Below are 18,145 nucleotides of genomic sequence, written 5' to 3' on the forward strand. Positions count from 1 at the left end.
GGATTCCTTAGGAAACTGGGGGCCTCTCAGTGGGAAGCAAACCTGGAGACTGAATGTGAGAAGGGGTGAAAAGGAGAGTGTGTTTGCACACCCTTTGATATATGCACTTTCTAAATGATGATGCACAAAAGGGAACCAGGTAGGAAGAGCATCTGATTAGGAAGGAATGAAAAGCAGAGCAGCACTTCAGACACGGAAGAAGAAAGTTTGGTTCTCATTAATTCGTTCATCTATTTTTTTTCACGTTGGAGAAGATGGGGAGGAGAGACAATATGAAGAAATAATTCCTTAATTATGGGTTACCCAGAGAAAAGATATACAATAGAGAAACTCCGGATGAGGGAAGGGACATGGAGGTGAATTTAGCCCCTCAGAAAGAAGAGCATATACCAGACCAGGTACTGCGACCCTTCTAGATCTTGGTCTGGATACAGTCACCCTGGCTACAGTGTTACCTCTGATGGTTTCTCTTCTATCACCTAACGTGAGAAGCAAGGACCCTGCGGTGTCTGGAATCACATAAAAGCAATGTCATAATGACCTCTTGGGCCCCTTTTATTCCTCCCTGAAACTATCATTAGACATTAAGTTCACGGACCTCTATCACCCTAGCATGTTTTTAATAGACCCTTAGGGTATGCAGTCCCTTGCTGTCTTATCTCATTTCATTAATTACATTTCATGATCACAGAGGGTCAGGAAGCAGAGGAGGAACCAGCTCCAATTTCAGGGTGCAGCAGTGATCTCAGACATGCTCAAGCAAGGTGATGGTAAAAATTCAATTCAGCAGTCAGCTGTGATGCACAAATGGCTCCCAGGGATGGGGTAAGGATGAGCCGAGTACAGGAGCAGCTATAAAATGACACAAAGCCATCTTTCCATGTGGGGCAGCACGGTGAGATCCAGGCAGTGACCGGCTGAGCTCAGTGCCACTAAGGGTGGGGAAACATAGCAAAATATAGAGACTTTTCGGACAATTTTGAACTAACACATATAGATTTTTGCATTCTCAAAGTTGGTTCGTCCAGTGCTGTAAGGCTGGGGTGAATAAAAAGTGGACCCCTTGAGGACTCTTGCAAAGAAGACTAAGACCTCATCTATTTGGCAACTTCAACTACTGAGGAAACATAGGTAAGATAAGTGACCAAAAGGGGCTCTGAGCAGAGTCTACAATGAAATAAACTCTATGCCCCAAGGCTCACTGTCTGTTATTTGGAAGAGCACACCTCACGAAGACTCCTTCCTCTTGCTTTAGGATGGAGAGTAAGAACTTGATTATTTGATTTCCTGGTGTGCGTAGATCAGTTTTAAAAATGGAGTCCATTTCCCCAGCTCTTGAATCTGATCTGAGATTGTGACTTGCTTTAGTCAATAAAATGCAGCACAAGTGTCAGAGTGCCACTTCCAAGCCTCAAGAAGCTTTGCATGCTTCTGCTCTCTTTCTTGGAATCCTACTATTCCCAGGTGAACAAGGTCAAACTAGCCTGCTGGAGGATGGGAGACCATGAGAAGGACTGCCCAATGGTCCCAGCTGAGGTCATCCTAAACCAGCTGAACCAAGCATGTGAGAGACCCCAGGCAAGACCAGTAGAGCAGCCAACCCAATCCATGGAGGCATGCAGACAAGAGGGTGGCCCAGTGGACACAGACATGTGCACATAGACGTGTGAGCACACAGACTGGCACATAAGCATGTGACCAGTAGTAAATGCATATTGTTTGAAGACACTCAGTTTTCAGGCTTTTTTTTAGGCGGTTTGTTACTCAACAATAGCTAACTGATACACCTGGCCTGGTACAGGTTGGAAATGGGAGTTGTTTAGCGAGGAAGAAGGGCTACTGGAGATAAGTCATGTTGACGGGAACAAGAAGACAAACCGGCAACTAAAAAGCATAAACAGAGACTCAAAGAACATAATGGTCTGGGGCCGTTTAGGGGAAGGGAAGCATTTTGTGGCACTTGATTCTGATCACTGACTGAGTTTTAAAGCACAAAATAAGAACACTGACCCTGAGTTATCCAGAAAACTTAACTGAAATGCAGTGTCCTTTCTTTAAGAAGGCAAGGGCATGTTTAAGAAATATTTTCATTCAACACAGTTAAAATGAAAAGCTTAAGGTGTTAAGCATTATTCATCTGGAAAATTCATCTGTGTGTGCAGGGACCATACTTTCTGAAGCAAAAATTGGGTGACATTTCAGACAGACTTTTGTGCTGCTTCCAGGAAATGTAGTTTGGTTGCCATGATGCTGCAATTTGGGGGACATCTGACCACTCATGGGGACAATGAGACAAAATAGGTGAAATCAGGATGACCCAAGCAAGTCTGTGCAGAAGAGCCAACCTCTTCACGTACGGCCCCTCCTTCCTCAAAGGTGCCGGGTTAATGGTGCCATAGGAGGCACCCAGGGGAGACACACAGATTGCAGGCTGCAGGGCCAGCCTTCGGCAGCTGCGGGGCTCTCTGTGCTGGAGACTGCAAAGAGAGAGGGTGGGAAGAATTGCACTAACACAGAACTGCCATCTGCGGGGCCAGCCTCATTCCTTGGCCTGCCCTCTGTTCCTCTGGACACCACACACCTAGTTCATGCAATTCCGCTCCTTGCCAAAGCACCACACTGGAAAATAATAACAATCGTTCACATTCATTGAATGCGCTGTGTCAGGGACTGGATCAAGCTCTTGCCGTGGATTCCCCCGTGAACCCTATTAGTTAAGTGCTACTGCTCTCTCCCCTTTCAAGAGGTGGAACAGAGGCAGAGAGAGGTGAAGCAAATTGCCCAAGGTCACACAGTTAGAAAATGGCAGAGGCAGAATCCACACCCAGATGACTGGCTCCGCACCCACCCCCTAAATTGTTCTGTTCTGCTCCTTCCCTTTGCAAAGTTTCCTTTTTCTCTTCCCAGCTGGGTCTGGCTGCACCCTTTGACCCAGCCTTGACTCTTGCCTTTTTTAGAACTGGACCTTTATGATCACCAGCCCTCCTTCCCTCTCCCCAATTTCAGTTCTCAGGGAACTAAGTGAAAAACGATGTGCACCTGTTCTCAAGGGGCTGCAGTCCTTTGCCTGATGGCCTCTGGCTAATTACCACCATCACCTGGAGCGGGCCCAGGGAACCCAGATCCGTCAAGGGGAAGTGGCGCCCACCTGAGATAGCTCAGTTGTCACCTCTGGCGAGCAGAGCAGTCGCACCCAAGGCCAGCTGCCAGTGCCACCTCCCTGTCTCCACCCCTGCAGAGCTGCTGACAGAGACCAAGGCTCCAGGCTGCTTTATCTCCTGCTAACACCCGTCTCCTCTCCCTCCTCCTCTATCTGAGGGTTTCCTTGTGGCTCTAATGAAAAACCCTTGTGTCACATTGAAAAGTTGCCAGTTATTGCTGCTGGGAATAAAGTGCAGTCTCTGCTGGGTGGGGACTCATGAAAGCTTCGAGCTGCGGAGAGAGGAGCGCAGGGCTGGCATGAATAATCTCTTCAGTGTGAGCAGCCCCTCAAGCATAATTAGATGGTACCCCGTGGTAAACAAACCAACAATAGGCGCGTCCAGCTCCCCTCCCCCACCGCGGCTGTCTCCTTTCCCGCCTTGCACACCTGCACAGCTGGCCTCCCTCGTGCTGACTGGTTTGGGATCTTTCCTTACACCCCAAAGATAAGACCAAGCTGGGTCTCCCCTTTGAGGTGAGCTCTCAGGTCACTGTGGGTGGTGGGCAGTGGCTTCCCCAAATCCTCGGAGACCTGGTCAGTCCACCGCAGAGAATTCAAACTGCAGGTTCCTCGACCTACTCGGAATCACTGAATCCAATTCCCTAGCACTACGGCTTGGGAATCTCCATTCTTAACCCCCTCATTCACCTGGATGGTCACGCTCAGAACCACTGACCCCAGCAGCCAGACCCAGGGAAAGATGCTCCCGCGTGCATGCTCTCCTAGGACTGCAAACTTTAAAGTGCCCTTGCAAGGCTAGTAGCTCTGACCCTCACAGTACCCCAGGACAGCCATTTCTGGCTATCCCTTTTTCACAGAGAAAGAAGCTTGTAGTTCCTCACAGGCTATGACACCAATGGAATCAAGGTCCTCCCAGCTACCTCACTAACAAGCACTCTTCTGGGACAAAGGCAACCACAGTGAGATCTAAAAAGCAACCTGAGAGCCTGTACTCAGGAAGCCCCAAATTATGATAATGGGGTGCGGTGGCTCCCCAGCCGCCAGGCTAAAACTTGTGACCCCAGAACACTCGCCTAGTTGTGAGCTGCAGCCATGGCAACGTTCTCAAGCCCGTGCATTGGGGAAAATGGGAATATCAGTGATTCTCAACGGGGTCGATTGTGCCCCCTCCTGGGGACATTTGGCAACGTCTGGAGACATTTTTGGTTGTCACAAACTGTGAGGTGGGGTTCTGGCACCTAGTGGGTAGAAGTCAGGGATGCTGCAAAACATCTTATCATGTGTAGGGCAGCCTTCTGCAACAAACAAGTATTCGGCCCAGAATGTCAATCGTGACACTACTGAGAAGTCCTGGAAGAGATACAAGATGCCATTAAAGAGATGAGCCCATATCCAGGGATGTCCTTGGCCACCTGAGGGTAAAGTGTGAATTCCGGTTTGGCATTGGGTGTGGAGTTTTCTTTGCCTCAATCTGCTGTTATTTATCTAGAAAGAAGATGTGACGAACCCAGGGGCCAGCAGAGACAGGCTTACAGGTTGAACACACAGCCAGCCCTCTGTGTGAGGTGGGCTTAAAGGACCCACTTTACTGTTATAGCCAATAAATACTAAGACCCGGCTTAAGCCCTTGAGCTTTCAGATATTGGTCATTGCTTTACCAGTAGCATCTGGATGAATAAACCTTCAGCTTGGGGCTGCCTGCTCAGATTTATTCCACACAGACTCCCCAGGTGGTCCCCCCTCTTCACGGAGAGTCCAAACACAGACCGTTTCGTTGACAAAACTGAGTTTCCCACGAGTGAAAAAGGTGGAACCAGCTCCTGGTGCAGATTGTAGCACAAATGCCCTGGCGGAAGCCAGGCTGGAGGTCCCAAATATTTTCTTTACAGTTGATTCCATGCAGTTGGCTGGTTGATGGTGTGTGGAGGTGGAATGCCTCCTGATGGACCAGTCCCCTCCTGTTTGCGCCGCCAGCACCTCAAAGGGCATACGTAATTTCTTTCCCCTTATAAAGTGAATCTGGGCATTTTATAGCCGAAAAGGGAGCAATTCCATTTGAATTAATCAAGAGGCTGAAGGTAAAAGTGCATTAGGTAGCTTTTAAGGACGTTCTTCCTGATTGACAAGGTCCCTCGGCCACCCCCCTCAAAAGCTTTAGCAACAGAACATTTCTTGACGTCACTCAGGGGAGGTCTGCTATCTTAGCTGTACTCACACAGGGTCTGTGGTTTTTTCACCCATCAGTTTAAGAAATGACTGTGGTCTGCCTCTTGGTACACACTTGTTAGCCATAACACTGTAACATTTCTCCTTTGTTAAATTAGAAGAAAGTAGTAATATTATTAAGGGGAAACATACCTTTCAGCCACTTTGGACATTTTTAAACGATGCCTGTCAATCTGTGCATTCAAAAATGATATCTGGGGAAAGGCAGAACAGAAGTGTTAAGACCAAACTGGAATTTTTCCCCCCTTCACCCCAGGAACCCAAAACCCGTATTTCTACCAAGATCCAAACACCTCCTCTGGACTTCTCCAGCCCTCCAACTTGACACTCCAGCAACCATTTTGCCCTTTTGGAAATTCCTACCCCACTATGAAACACACTCTACAATTTAGCCTACATCACATATTCTCCTGTGTTGTGTTACAGCTTAAGTTTTTTGTTTTTCTTAAATAGATCTTTATTGGAGTATAATTACTTCACAATACTGTGTTTCTGTTCTACGATAAAGTGAATCAGCCATATGCATACATAGATCCCCGTATCTCTTCCCTCTTGTGTCTCCCTCCCTCCCACCCTCCCTATCCCACCCCTCTAGGTGGTCACAAAGCACCGAGTTGATCTCCCTGTGCTATGCTGCTGCTTCCCACTAGCTATCTATTTTACATTTGGTAGTGTATATATGTCCATGCCACTCTCTCACTTTGCCCCAGCTTCCCCCTCCCCCCACCCCGTGTCCTCAGCTCCATTCTCTATGTCTATGACTTTATTCCTGCCCTGCCACTAGGTTCATCAGTACCATTTTTTTTTTTTTAGATTCCATATCTATGTGTTAGCATACAGCATTTGTTTCTTTCTTTCTGACTTACTTCACTCTGTATGACAGACTCTAGGTCCATCCACCTCATTACAAATAACTCAATTTCGTTTCTTTTTATGGCTGAGTAATATTCCATTGCATATATGTGCCACATCTTCTTTACCCAGAAGTGAATGAAAACTTAAATATAGTATATATTCTACAAAGCTTAGCAACAGCATGGAGGTAACACACACACCATAAGGATCTGGTTTGGCTAATCTCCAGTGATCTCCTACCCAGCTTTCACACCTACCTCATGCCCATGTGCTTGGTGTACTTAACTGGCACTGAGTAGCTATTTTCCATACATCTGTTTCCTTTTCCCCACTCAATAATAAAGTTGTCAAGGGAAGGCACCTCACAGTTTATGCCTTTGGGTGCCCCCTAGAAGCCAGTAAAGCATAATGTAAAGTCAAGTCACTTCATTACCAGTGAACCCCTGGAAAGCAGTAATGTAATTAGGCATTGTCTGTGACCTGGGTTGACCAGTTAACTCCTCATCATGAAGGAAGATAACATGGAACCAAATAATGCTGAAATGGCATTGTGGGTAGGGTTTGCTTTATCTGTCAACCTTCGTTTTGAATCAGAGCAATAAAGTTGGTGGTCCTGAGCTGGCTCACTCTGGAAGTGCAATACAATTCTAAGGACACTGTGACACGAGTCCCTCCTGCCTCCGGCTCCCACAGCAACTTGGGGGAAACCCGACTACGGCAGTCAGCCCATGGTGTTGGGGTAACTCATTTATGTCCTTTTCTAGTAACTGCTGGAGTAACTTGGTGGAGAATTTGTCTTCTTGAGCCTCCGTGAATTATTCACACACAGTGCCCAAAGGTTCAAGTCACCCACAGCTGGGTTCCACTGTGCTTTCCAGGAACTCAAAGCTCACTCAGCCTCCAGAGGTGGACATTCAAAAGGTTTTCAAGCTGGGCACATCTCCTCCTTAGAGTGCAGTAGCACATTCATTCACCTGTTTCCGGATGTCCTCTTTTGTAGTTTTCCTGATTGGCTGACTGGGGACGTGCACTGGGCTTTGCGACTGGGATTCTTCAGTCACGCCGTACACTGACTAGAGAAGAAACAAGAATATTGAATCATGCACCCTCAGAGTTGAAGGGGGTCCGAAGGGTCAGCTAGCTCAAGCGCTCATCTGATGCTTCCAATCCCCTCCATGACATCCTGACAATAAGTGAGTGGCCTCTGCTTGAAATTCTCCAATAATGGGAACTCTGCCTCTTGAGGCAGCTGGTCCATCTTTGAGTTACCACTATTAGAAAATCCTTCCTTTCATTGAGCTTAAATGGTCTCCTTGTGTATCAGTGTTTCTCCAAACACAGTCCATAGACCATCTGCAAAGAGTTATCTTGGGTACTCGGTAAACAGGTACATTGCCGAGTTCTACCCAAGACCTCCTGAATCAGAATCTTCATGGGTGGGGTTCGGGAACCTGCACTTTCATCAAATGCCCCAGGTGATTCTGAGACACAGGAAAGTTCAGGAACAATTCCTGAAGATTATGCAGGAAGATAAAGATCCCCTCTAGATTTTCTGTTTGTCAGCAGATGACATGCCTGTCTGGTACAAACTTGAGATGGCAGGGTTTCCAATTTTTTCCTTTTAAACTGACCAGTTTTCTGGACACAGATTTTCCACTTGCCCACAGCTATAGCTACTTTTTAATCTGTTCCTTTTGTTAGAGACAGATTAAAGACAATCTTTGTTCTGGGAAAGAAATAAAACACTGAAGGGTGTGCAATTTATAGCTGAAATCTATAAAATCAAGAAAGGCTCAGGGTACATGTGGGCTCCATGAAATTCTGGAATATTAGAATTAGGGGGCCTTTAAAGACTAAATGGGGACATTTTAAGACTAACATTAAAGTATAATACAGTGGGCATCAATATCTCAAAGAAGAACAAAATATATAAGTAAATTCAAGAAGCTGATATATATGTCATGTCACATATATATTGATAGAGGAGAGAGAGCCACTGCCCCTTCCAGTATAGTGAAACACAAATGATCACTGGCTCATTCACAGTTGGGTGAGATGGTGATTTGACTTTGGGAGATCTAGCTATACTAAAAGACTTGCACTTGTGTCAAAGTACCAAGCTGGCCTTCGCCTGTGGTGTTGCCCTACTTTTTGTTCCTTATGTTTCCCTTCCTCTCTGCTGTCTCCCCAGAGCCAACTGCTACTTACGCTTTAGACCTCTGCACCCTCGAGCCTGCTATGGAAACCCTTGGGAAGCCCCCGGTCTGGGGCACCCTCCTGGTCTTCCTGAACCATCCTGTACTTCCCACCGTTGCCCGCTGGCTTGCTTCATGCCTACCAGGCTGTGGGCTTTGTTAAGACTTGCCACTATATTTCCACAGCCAGAACGGTGCCAAGCACACGCCAGCCACTCCATAAATATTTGTAGAATGAATGATATGGTTTCAAAGGATGAAACGGGGAAGAACTACAAATAGTAAATTATTATTTGAACAGTACCGGAAATGGAAGGGTGATCCCAAGAATTTTTAATTCAGCTAAACTAGCGAACCTTTTTAACCTTTTGCGGGTTCTTCAAACGTCGACATTTTCTGATATCCATTTCTGTTGTGTTCACACAGCCTGGCTGAGAGAAAAAAATCATCATATAAATTACTAAGTGAACATCATACTTTCCAAGTTGGCTCAAGTGACACTATCAGAGCCAATCTTTATCTTTTCCATTACAGATAATACATGACTACCCCCATTTTGCCATTTACAGTCTTTTTTTTTACAAAGGTGTTTCACCTTCAGTATGTGTTCCTCCACAGAGTTCTCATATGAATTAAAACAGCTTACCTCATATTACCTAAGGATGATAAGTAGAGAGTACAGTGTACAGTTCATAAGCGTAAACTTATTATTTAAATTGGTGGATGGCTTCAGTCAGAGCCTTTGTTCTTTCATATACCTAACCATCTAAAACCACTCCACTATCAGGATAGGGAATTTTTTTTTTTTTTTTGGTTTTGCTTTTAATCAGACTTGAGGAAGGCTGACATAGCTTATTCGTTTTAGTTCCATTTCATGAGGAAAATGTAAGACTTATTTTAGTAATACGAGATTAGAAATGCGTGAAACCTCATTATTCGTGGATTTTGTATTTGTGATTTTGCCTACGTGCTAAAATTTATTTATAACCCCCAAGTCAGGGCTTGTGGTGGCTTCATGGTCACTTGGGACGTGCGCAGAGCAGGAAACATGTTGAGTTGCCAGACCCGCGTGTTCCCGGTGAGGTGCCTTATTTCATCTCATGCTGCAAACAAGTGTCCTTTGCACAGTCTATTCAGCACCAGTTTTACACATTTTTGTGTTTTTGTTGGTGATTTTGCCCAAGCCCAGTTCTGATGTGCTGTCGAGCATTCCTAAGTGCAGGAAGGCTGGGACGTGCTTTATGGAGAAAATAGGTATGTTAGATAAGCTCCATCTAGGCGTGAGCTATAGTGCTCCTGGCTGCGAGTTCAATGCCAGTGGTCAACAATACACATTAAATAAGGTGTCTTTAAACCGAAACACACTTCAAACAAGGTTATGCATTGATCAGTTGATGAAAATGTGACTGGAGGCTTGCAAGAACCTAACCCTGTATCTCTCCCAGGATAATGGTTCAGCATCCACTAATTCAGTGCTCTCGGCGACTTCATAGAACATAACCACCGTAACAACAACGGTTGCATTTGAAAGAGAATATTCTAGAAGTTGGAATTGAATGACAGTAGAAATGGAAATTGCTTAACTTAGGACTGGAAACTTCAGGGCCCAAAGTTCCCCAGATGGAATTCCCACAGCTCCCCATTTCCAATTCCATATTTTCATGGATGTATAATTTTTAAAAGGTGGAACTGACATCTATTCCAGAAAATCTACTGAGATGATATGAATGAATGGCAAAAACCAATTTCACAAAGCTTAGCAATTTTCTTAAAAGTGAGACGCCTGGTGGCTAAAGACAGTCTTTTCTTTTAAGCGAAGGAAGAGAGAAAACGTAAAACTTAGAGAACTAAGCAGAGCTTCCTCACCACTGGCCTGTGGACATCCCAAAAGGCTCGTTCTTGACTATCCAAAATTTTCCTCTCTGTCTTGTCCTTTTTCCGATCAATCCTGAAAGAGTGAAAAAGGGGAAATCAGAGGCTTTTAATTCTGTTTTTCCTCCGTGACCCACGTGTCAGCTCTGTTCTCCCTTTTTTAGGAGCTTCGTGTGCACAGGGCTCTTGGCACCTGCGTGGCCCCTGCTTTCTGCAGAGCTGTGCAATATGGGTGTATGGTTCCCTCAAGGAAGCCTCAGGAAGCCCACACATGGTAAGAGAGCTTGTTTTCAGCTAGGTTGCAAATGACCAATTATGTGTCATGAACAGGGTGAGCCTAATGAGGGTTCAGGAATGCAGCTGTCCATTTGAATTACTAAAATTTGGATTACTAAGAGCTGCATAAGTTGTTGACATGCCCTGCATCAAAGTGGCTACTATTGCATATTCAGATTATGGGAAGGAATATAACCACAGGCTTGTAGTGTTTCATCCTCAAACTTGAAACTTTGCTTTAGATTCAGAATCAGTAGAAATGTCTTCAAAATGCTGCAGTTATGTGTTTTAAAAGTCACTTAAACCATCTGGCTTCCTAAAAGCAAAGTAATAACCCTAGTGTGTGACAAGATCCAGAAGGCAAATATCTCTGGCCTCAGCTGGGGGACGTACAAATTGCAAGACAGACAGACAGACAGACAGATTCTTTACGTTGTGATCGCATAGATAAGAGTGTTTAAAAAAAACAGCCTGTATTACTTTATATTATCTCTCTAAGTAAAAAGTAACTCGGATTAATTGCTTTGTAACTGCTGGTTCTTGGCTCTCTTGGGAGTACTTTCGTTTATTGGACTGACTGAAATAAAGTCATACTGTGATTTTTGTGAGAGTTACTGTGTACTTAAATGGCCCACAATTATAATGTAATCACAGAGTTCATCAAAAAAGTGAATCGAGAAATACCGTATAGGTACAAAGTGGCACTTTTCCCTCCTTTTATAACATTCGATGCCGTGTGATCCCGAAAGTGTAGATCAGCCCTCCTCTTCACTTCCCGGAGGCGTCTGAGTGCAGTGGCTCAATCCTGCCTCCTTCTCACCTAGTCACCCACCCTCCTGCTTTCTCCTTCCTCAGGGGCCAAGGCTTTTCCTGATGCAGCTCAGCATCCAGTGTCTGGTGTCCACATCCCTCGGGGGTTTCTGGGAGAACCGGGGTGGTGGGCAGGCCTGTGGATTCATGGGTGGGGGGTAGAGACTGCAGAGGGAGGGGGAGAGCGATGACACCATGAGGCCCACTGGACCCAGTGACTGTACCTGTGATCAATGTCACCCACACTGCCCAGAGAGGGCACAGGGGGTCCTCTGAAGACCCACGGGGGCTGCTCAGGTGCAAGTGGTGCCCAGAGAAAAGGTACTCACCTCCTCCCAGCTCAGCATCCCTTTCCCACCCCTCCTCTGTCCCATTTCTTCCATTATCACTTGAAGCTAAATAAGAGCCCGTTGCTAGAAAGGACAAGAGAGAACTGCACCTGAGCAAGTCCATTTCCCAGAATCAAAAGGATCTGGTTGATGACCATGTTTGTGGGGTGGGGGACATTTACAACCCACTTCTCCTGTTTCCTTAGAGAGGAAGAAATTTCCACTACACTCGCTGGGAAGGAGGAATATGGGAAAAACACTCCAACTTTCTCCTCCTTTCATCTCTTGTAGACTTTAACTTACTGGCAGATTTGAAAGAAGAAATTTAGAAAGCTGGGGCTTCCCTGGTAGCGCAGTGGTTAAGAATCCACCTGCCAACGCAGGGGATGAGGGTTCGAGCCCTAGACCAGGAAGATCCCACATGCCGCGAAGCAAGGAAGCCCATGCGCCACAACTACTGAGCCTGCCCTCTACAGCCCATGTTCCGCAACAAGAGAAGCCACCGCAATGAGAAGCCCGCGCACCGCAATGAAGAGTAGCCCCCGCTCGCCGCAACTACAGAAAGCCTGCGTGCAGCAGCGAAGACCCGACGCAGCCAAAATTAAATAAATTAAAAAAAAAAAAGAAATTTAGAAAAAGCTGAGGTCGGTCCTTCTGGGCCCTGTGTGGGTCAGCCTGTTCTCAGGACACCTGTTCTCTGTGTGCAGTAAACTCACAGGGCTGGACTCTTCCCTGAGGTGGGGACAGCCCTGCAGATACCCAGCTCTGCCCAGGATGTTTCATTCCAGGGTAAAGATCTGTGGTCACAGATCCAAAATCATGTCCTGTAACTAGTTCATCAGTAACGACCTGACATTTCAGACTCCAAATGTCTGACTTCTCTGCCTTAGTTTTGATTAGTTCTGAACCCCTCCCCCCGGGAGATACGGTGGAGGGGCCACTTGTTGGCCTGCCTAAAAACTCCAGTATGTTTTCCTATGAAGACGAAATCTCCAGACCAACAAGTAAAGTGGGTCTGATGGTTTCTAGTCTCTGAGCACAGAAGAAGGTTTGGCAATCCCCTTGGGAATTAGGTACATCTTCTTAGGACCAGAGCTCTACGTTTGGGAGGAACCCCATTGCCTGCTGAAACACATGCTTTGGGAATTGTTTTAGAGTGCCACGGGTGACAGAGATGCAACTTATCCATCCTGAACTTGATTTCTACTCAGTTGCTGTCATGAGAGAGACAGTGACTAACCATAGCTGGCTGGCCATGGAAGGAACCCCCACTCTCACACCACCTCTGATTTCCAGAGAGTGTTTCTCTCTTTGCAAAGGGTCTCTATTAAGTTCACCTACTTTACTTGTGCTTCTGCTTGCATAAAGATGAATTCCCACTTCCTTGCAAAGGCCCTCTGGAGTCTTGCTAAGTTTTCCTAATGAGAAATGAAAATCAACAAGAAGGCATTAATCATCGTAAGTTTGCGCATCGACAGCTATGCTTATTACAAGGCAGCCATCTATTTCGGTTACTCCCAACAAAACAGTAGGGCCCCACTTTAAATCCACTGGATGTGAACCCCATCTGACTTTGCACCAGACCCTGCTGTACGGAGTAGAACTATTAATACTCATTTACACACCCATTAAGTCTGACGTCTCTGTGGTTCCCGATTCCTCTTTTCTTGTGTGTTTTACAAGAACACGACTCACACAGCACTTATAAAGGCCACTGAAGATAGGGAGAATTGGTTGTAGTTGTTCACGCAGGATTTAGGGAAGGCATGAGGGGTGTTTTTGCAACTGATTGCAAAACCAAGAATGGATGTCTCAAGACTTGTCTTCCAGCAAGCAGAGGGCTAGGAAGGTGGCAGGAAAGGAGAACCCAGAGGACCTGGCATTAACAACTTGGAAAGTCCAGACTCAAAAGTGGGAAAGAAGGGAGTGTCTAGGTTTGTGATGGTCATGAAAGGAAAACCCCAAAACAAAAAGAAAGAAAAGGCATCCAGGGTCACATTTAGAGGAAGAGGGAAGAAGTCTTTTCTCAAAGCCTGTAGAGTAGCCTAGCAGCACAACAGGACGGTGGGGAGGGGCGTTTGACAGGTTCCCTAATGACCCGCCTAATCCTGATGGAATGCGAGGCGAGAGCCCACATTATGCTGTGTATTTTCATAGAGCTCATGCCAACGCTAACTGATTACCTTCATTAGTGGATTATTAACATGAAAGGAGCTTCGGGTGAAGACCAACACACGTGAACTCAGTTATCACCAAGGCTTGCTGTACGAGTACCTCAAAAAAACTGTCCCTTAGATTTTCCCACTGTTCACAGGAAGCAAAGCTGGTAAAGCCTGAATGCCAGTCAACTGGGGAGCAGTCACATAAATGATGACACAGTCATACCATGGAATACTAGGCAGCCATGAAAAGTGAGAATGTAGATGATTATTACTGATATGGAAAGATTCTCAACATGCTTACAGTATATGACTGGAAAAAGAAGCAGCTTACACTATAATGCTTGTGGTGTGATTCAAGTTTTCTTGTTAGAAAAAAAAATGTATGTACAGAAAAAAGCTTAGGAGAGAAGGATTGCAGGCTATTTTCTCTCCTTTCTTTGCTGTTTGAATTGTTTTTACAAAGGGACGATGTAATCAGAAAAAATTAATAAAATTACTGAATTTTGAAAACAAAATGTCTTTTTAGTTTCGAACCACTTTTAGACAGAACTTCAACCTGAAAGAACATCTTAACACCATATTCTTTACAGATACCAAAGCAGAATATTGTTGGGTAAGAGAAAAGAAAACAGAATAAAATATGTCAGGAGCTGGTGCTGTCTTGTTTCCGTTTAGGCGCTTTTTTAAACAAGGGAACTACAGGGAAGGGAGACACGGGATGGACGGGCCATATGCTTCTGCCGTCTGGGTTGTTTCTGTAGGTCATATTCAGGAAGTGATGTAGTCATGCCAAAGTTAAAGCACTTTGCACTGTGCGCACAAAGAGTCCGACAGCAGTCTTCTAGAAGAGGGGTGACTGCTGGTGCACGAGGGCAGATAGGGCAGGGACTGGGTGCCTAAGATGCTCAGAGCCACAGAACCGCCATGCTAGGGATGCTGGGGAAAATTAGAACGTTCCAACAGATTTATGTTTTACGGCTCCCTTGGATAAGCAAACTTTAGCCAGGTCCTAACACTCCCAGTAAACTCTTACACTGCAACCTGCACTGCCCATTCACAGTTCCTGTGATGCCAGTGGGATCAAAGAGGGTGGAGCGCCATGCACCGGTCCTGCTCTCTGATGGCATGCACATTCCTCTTGGGCTGCAGAGAGGGGAACGGTGGCTCAGTGCATTGGTGGGCTTGGGTGTAGGTAACCAAGGGTGACAAGGTTTGGTAGAGTGGGGCCTCACGCTTGGTTTGGAAGACTGAGACAGCAGAAGTGGGAGGGACATTGGGGAGGTGGGTGGATCTGAGGTGCTGTTCATGCTGGATTATCCAGGGGAGGATTCTTCACTGCCCCTAACGTTGCCCCTCCTCCTAGCTGCCAGCTCTTCAGTCATTCCATGGCTCAGCAACACCTCCTCTGGAGGGTATAAGAAAAGTTGGCCAGTATCCTAGGTTTTCTGTGACCCATACAAAGTGTGGTTTCGGGGGAAGAGTCTGCAATCCCAAATTTTAAATATTTAAAACATTATCTGTGAATCTTCAAGTTCTCTGTGCCTTGGCTCTGTTAAATGGGAATGGATATGAGTGTGGCTGGGTCTCCAATTTCTGTAAGAAATCACACCTTGTAAAGAAGGTGGAGATGGAGGAAAGCTGGGAGGGTATATTGCCATCCGGCATACATCTTATCTTCTGGATTGGATTTGGTCCTTAGAGTTTGCATTTACTGCCAAGCACAGGTGAATCGGGTATGAAGATGCAATTAAAAAAAAGATCATATATTAAACTAAAAAATTATCATACAATAAATGTGTTTTTTTCTTTTCGTGTATAGTACTATACATTTTAACACATGTATATATTCGTGTAACCACCACCACAATCGGAATACAGAATGGTTCCATCACCCCCCAAAACTCCCTCCTGGAATCTCTTTATAGCTGCATCCTGGAAGCCACTGATCTGTTTTCCCTCGTGATAGTTTTGTATTTACAAAAGTGTCACATAAACGGAATCACACAGTTTGAAATCTTTTGAGATTGGCTTCTTTCTCTCAACATAATGTCTCTGATACTCATCCAAGTGGTTAGATTAATAGTTTATTCCTTTTCACTGAAGAGCAGTATTCCATTACATGGCTGTAGCATCGTCCATTTAATCATTCACCTGTTAAAGTGCATTTGAGCTGTTTTCAGCTTTGGGTTATCACACATAAATCTGCTATGGACATTAGTGTACAGGTTTTTTGTGTGAACGTAAGTTCTGATTTCTCTAGGGTGTGTATGTAGGTATGTAAAAGTGGGATTACTTGGCTGTACAGTGTGTGTGTGTTGAACTTTATGAGGAGCTGCCAAACCATTTTCCCGAGTGGCTGCACCATTTTGCACTCCCGCCAGCAATATAGGAGCACTCCCGTTGTTCACCACATCCTCACCAGCACTTGGCATTACCAGTACTTTTAACTTCAGCCATTTTACTAGGTGTGTAACAGTATCTCACCATGGACTTAATCTGCATTTCTCTAATGGCTAATGATGTTGAACACCTTTGTCATCCTTATGTCCTCTTTGGTGAAGTGCCTGTTCTAGTCCTTTGCCAACTTTTAATTGAGTTGTTTTTTTTATTGCTGAGTTTTGAGATTCCTTTATTTAAAGAAGCAATTTATTGTGATGGTAAGAGGAGCTGAGAACAAAAGAGGGAAAATAGAAGAGACTGTCTTTCCACTGTCTGAAGGGGTTGGGGAGGGAAAAAGGGAAAAATACAAGCTGAGAAAGAACTGAAGGTATTTCACACTCTCCTTCCATACCTTTCCTGGAAAATAATCGTACTTACTGCTTCATAATCCGCCAGTTCCAGCCTTGCTTTATTCTGCATTGTCCTCTTACAGAGGTAGATGGCTGAAGGAAGAAGAGAAATTACAACATATACAAAACCAGCAGGGTGGTGGAATCGTAAATTCATCCACCCAGTTGTTCATCCACTCATCCATCCATCCATCCATCCAGCCAGCCAGCCAGCCAGCAAGCCATTCCCCTCTATGTGCCCAACCCTGTGCAGTCAAGAATACGTTTCTGGGCTTCCCTGGTGGCGCAGTGGTTGAGAGTCCGCCTGCCGATGCAGGGGACGCGGGTTCGTGCCCCGGTCCGGGAAGATCCCACATGCCGCGGAGCGGCTGGGCCCGTGAGCCATGGCCACTGAGCCTGTGCGTCCGGAGCCTGTGCTCCGTGACGGGAGAGGCCACAACAGTGAGAGGCCCGCGTACCGCAAAAAAAAAAAAAAAAAAGAATACGTTTCTATGTGGAAGCCATGACACCTGACCTCTGGGAATCTGTCAGATGAGGGCCCCCATCTTCTAATCCTGACAACCCCCTTCATCCTCCTCACTCTGTTTCACCCCAAGTAGGGCAGAGGCTCTGTCCTGCTCAGCACGAACCCCTACACCTAGCACCAGGGCCTGGCCTGCCAGGTGGAATGAGTGGACAGTGGAAAGGGAGGACAATTTAGGTGTCTCTTCCCAGGCTCAGGAAGGGCTCTTAGCCCTCAGTTGCCAGGATATTCTTCCTCAAACATGGCCTTCATCGCTTCCTCTCCTACCGCTGCTTCTTCGGTATCTCCTTCCTTCTCTGGTGCCAAGTAGAACGAGCCAGGGGAGATAACAGGTGAATGGTATGAATGAACAATAGAATGACCAGGAGGCAAGGTCGGAGAGAACCAGGGCTGACCTGCTGTTTGACAACTTAATTATACCAGGAACTCTAGTCAACTCCTTGCTGGGTTAACCGACCTCCTCCATGTGGTCTGAAAAATTTCCTGATGCAGCCTACGATATGCTGGAGCCTTCTGGTAGCAGCCTACTCTGTATGCCCACACCTCTGCTCACACAGTCGAGTCTGTGGGTGAGAGTCAATTGTGTTTGTTCTCAAACCTGCTTATGTTAGGCATACTTGTTATTTTAATAATGTACATTCACTTAGTATTACACGCACTGGTGAAATTAATGTGAAAAGAGAGAGCGTTGTTGTTTCTATGACGATCCAGTTGAATGGCTTTTGAATAACCTGAGAAAGGAGAGTCAGCTAAGACAATTGCTGATGAATTTGGTATAAGTGAGAGAACTGAAAAAAACGTGAAAAAATAGTAGAAATCTGAGCGGGGCCAACATACAGTTGCTTTAAAAATATTTTCAAAATTCTTGATGCACTTTAAAGATGTCAAAACTGGGTGGTTTAAGTGTGGCTTATTTAAGAAAGAAACTCAAATTATGGGCAACGA

At 45.6% G+C, this 18,145-nt stretch overlaps 1 protein-coding gene across 1 annotated transcript in view; it reads right to left on the bottom strand.

Moving 5' to 3' along the window:
- RGS6 (regulator of G protein signaling 6) overlaps positions 1–18,145 on the bottom strand; it is a gene marked incomplete at its 3' end in the record, with an annotated part of 570,256 nt that overhangs the window by 74,814 nt on the left and 477,297 nt on the right. Inside the window, exons 7-12 of the mRNA XM_082844867.1 lie at positions 16,706–16,770; positions 13,068–13,144; positions 10,306–10,387; positions 8,796–8,870; positions 7,219–7,317; positions 5,522–5,583 (exon numbers count right to left, since the gene is read on the bottom strand). Of these exons, the coding sequence (XP_082700993.1) occupies positions 5,522–5,583; positions 7,219–7,317; positions 8,796–8,870; positions 10,306–10,387; positions 13,068–13,144; positions 16,706–16,770 (460 nt within the window). The remainder of the gene's footprint in view (positions 1–5,521; positions 5,584–7,218; positions 7,318–8,795; positions 8,871–10,305; positions 10,388–13,067; positions 13,145–16,705; positions 16,771–18,145) is intronic.

Source organism: Leucopleurus acutus, assembly GCF_964270905.1.
Source record: "Leucopleurus acutus genome assembly, chromosome: 1".
In the NCBI taxonomy this organism is placed as follows: Eukaryota; Metazoa; Chordata; class Mammalia; order Artiodactyla; family Delphinidae; genus Leucopleurus; species Leucopleurus acutus.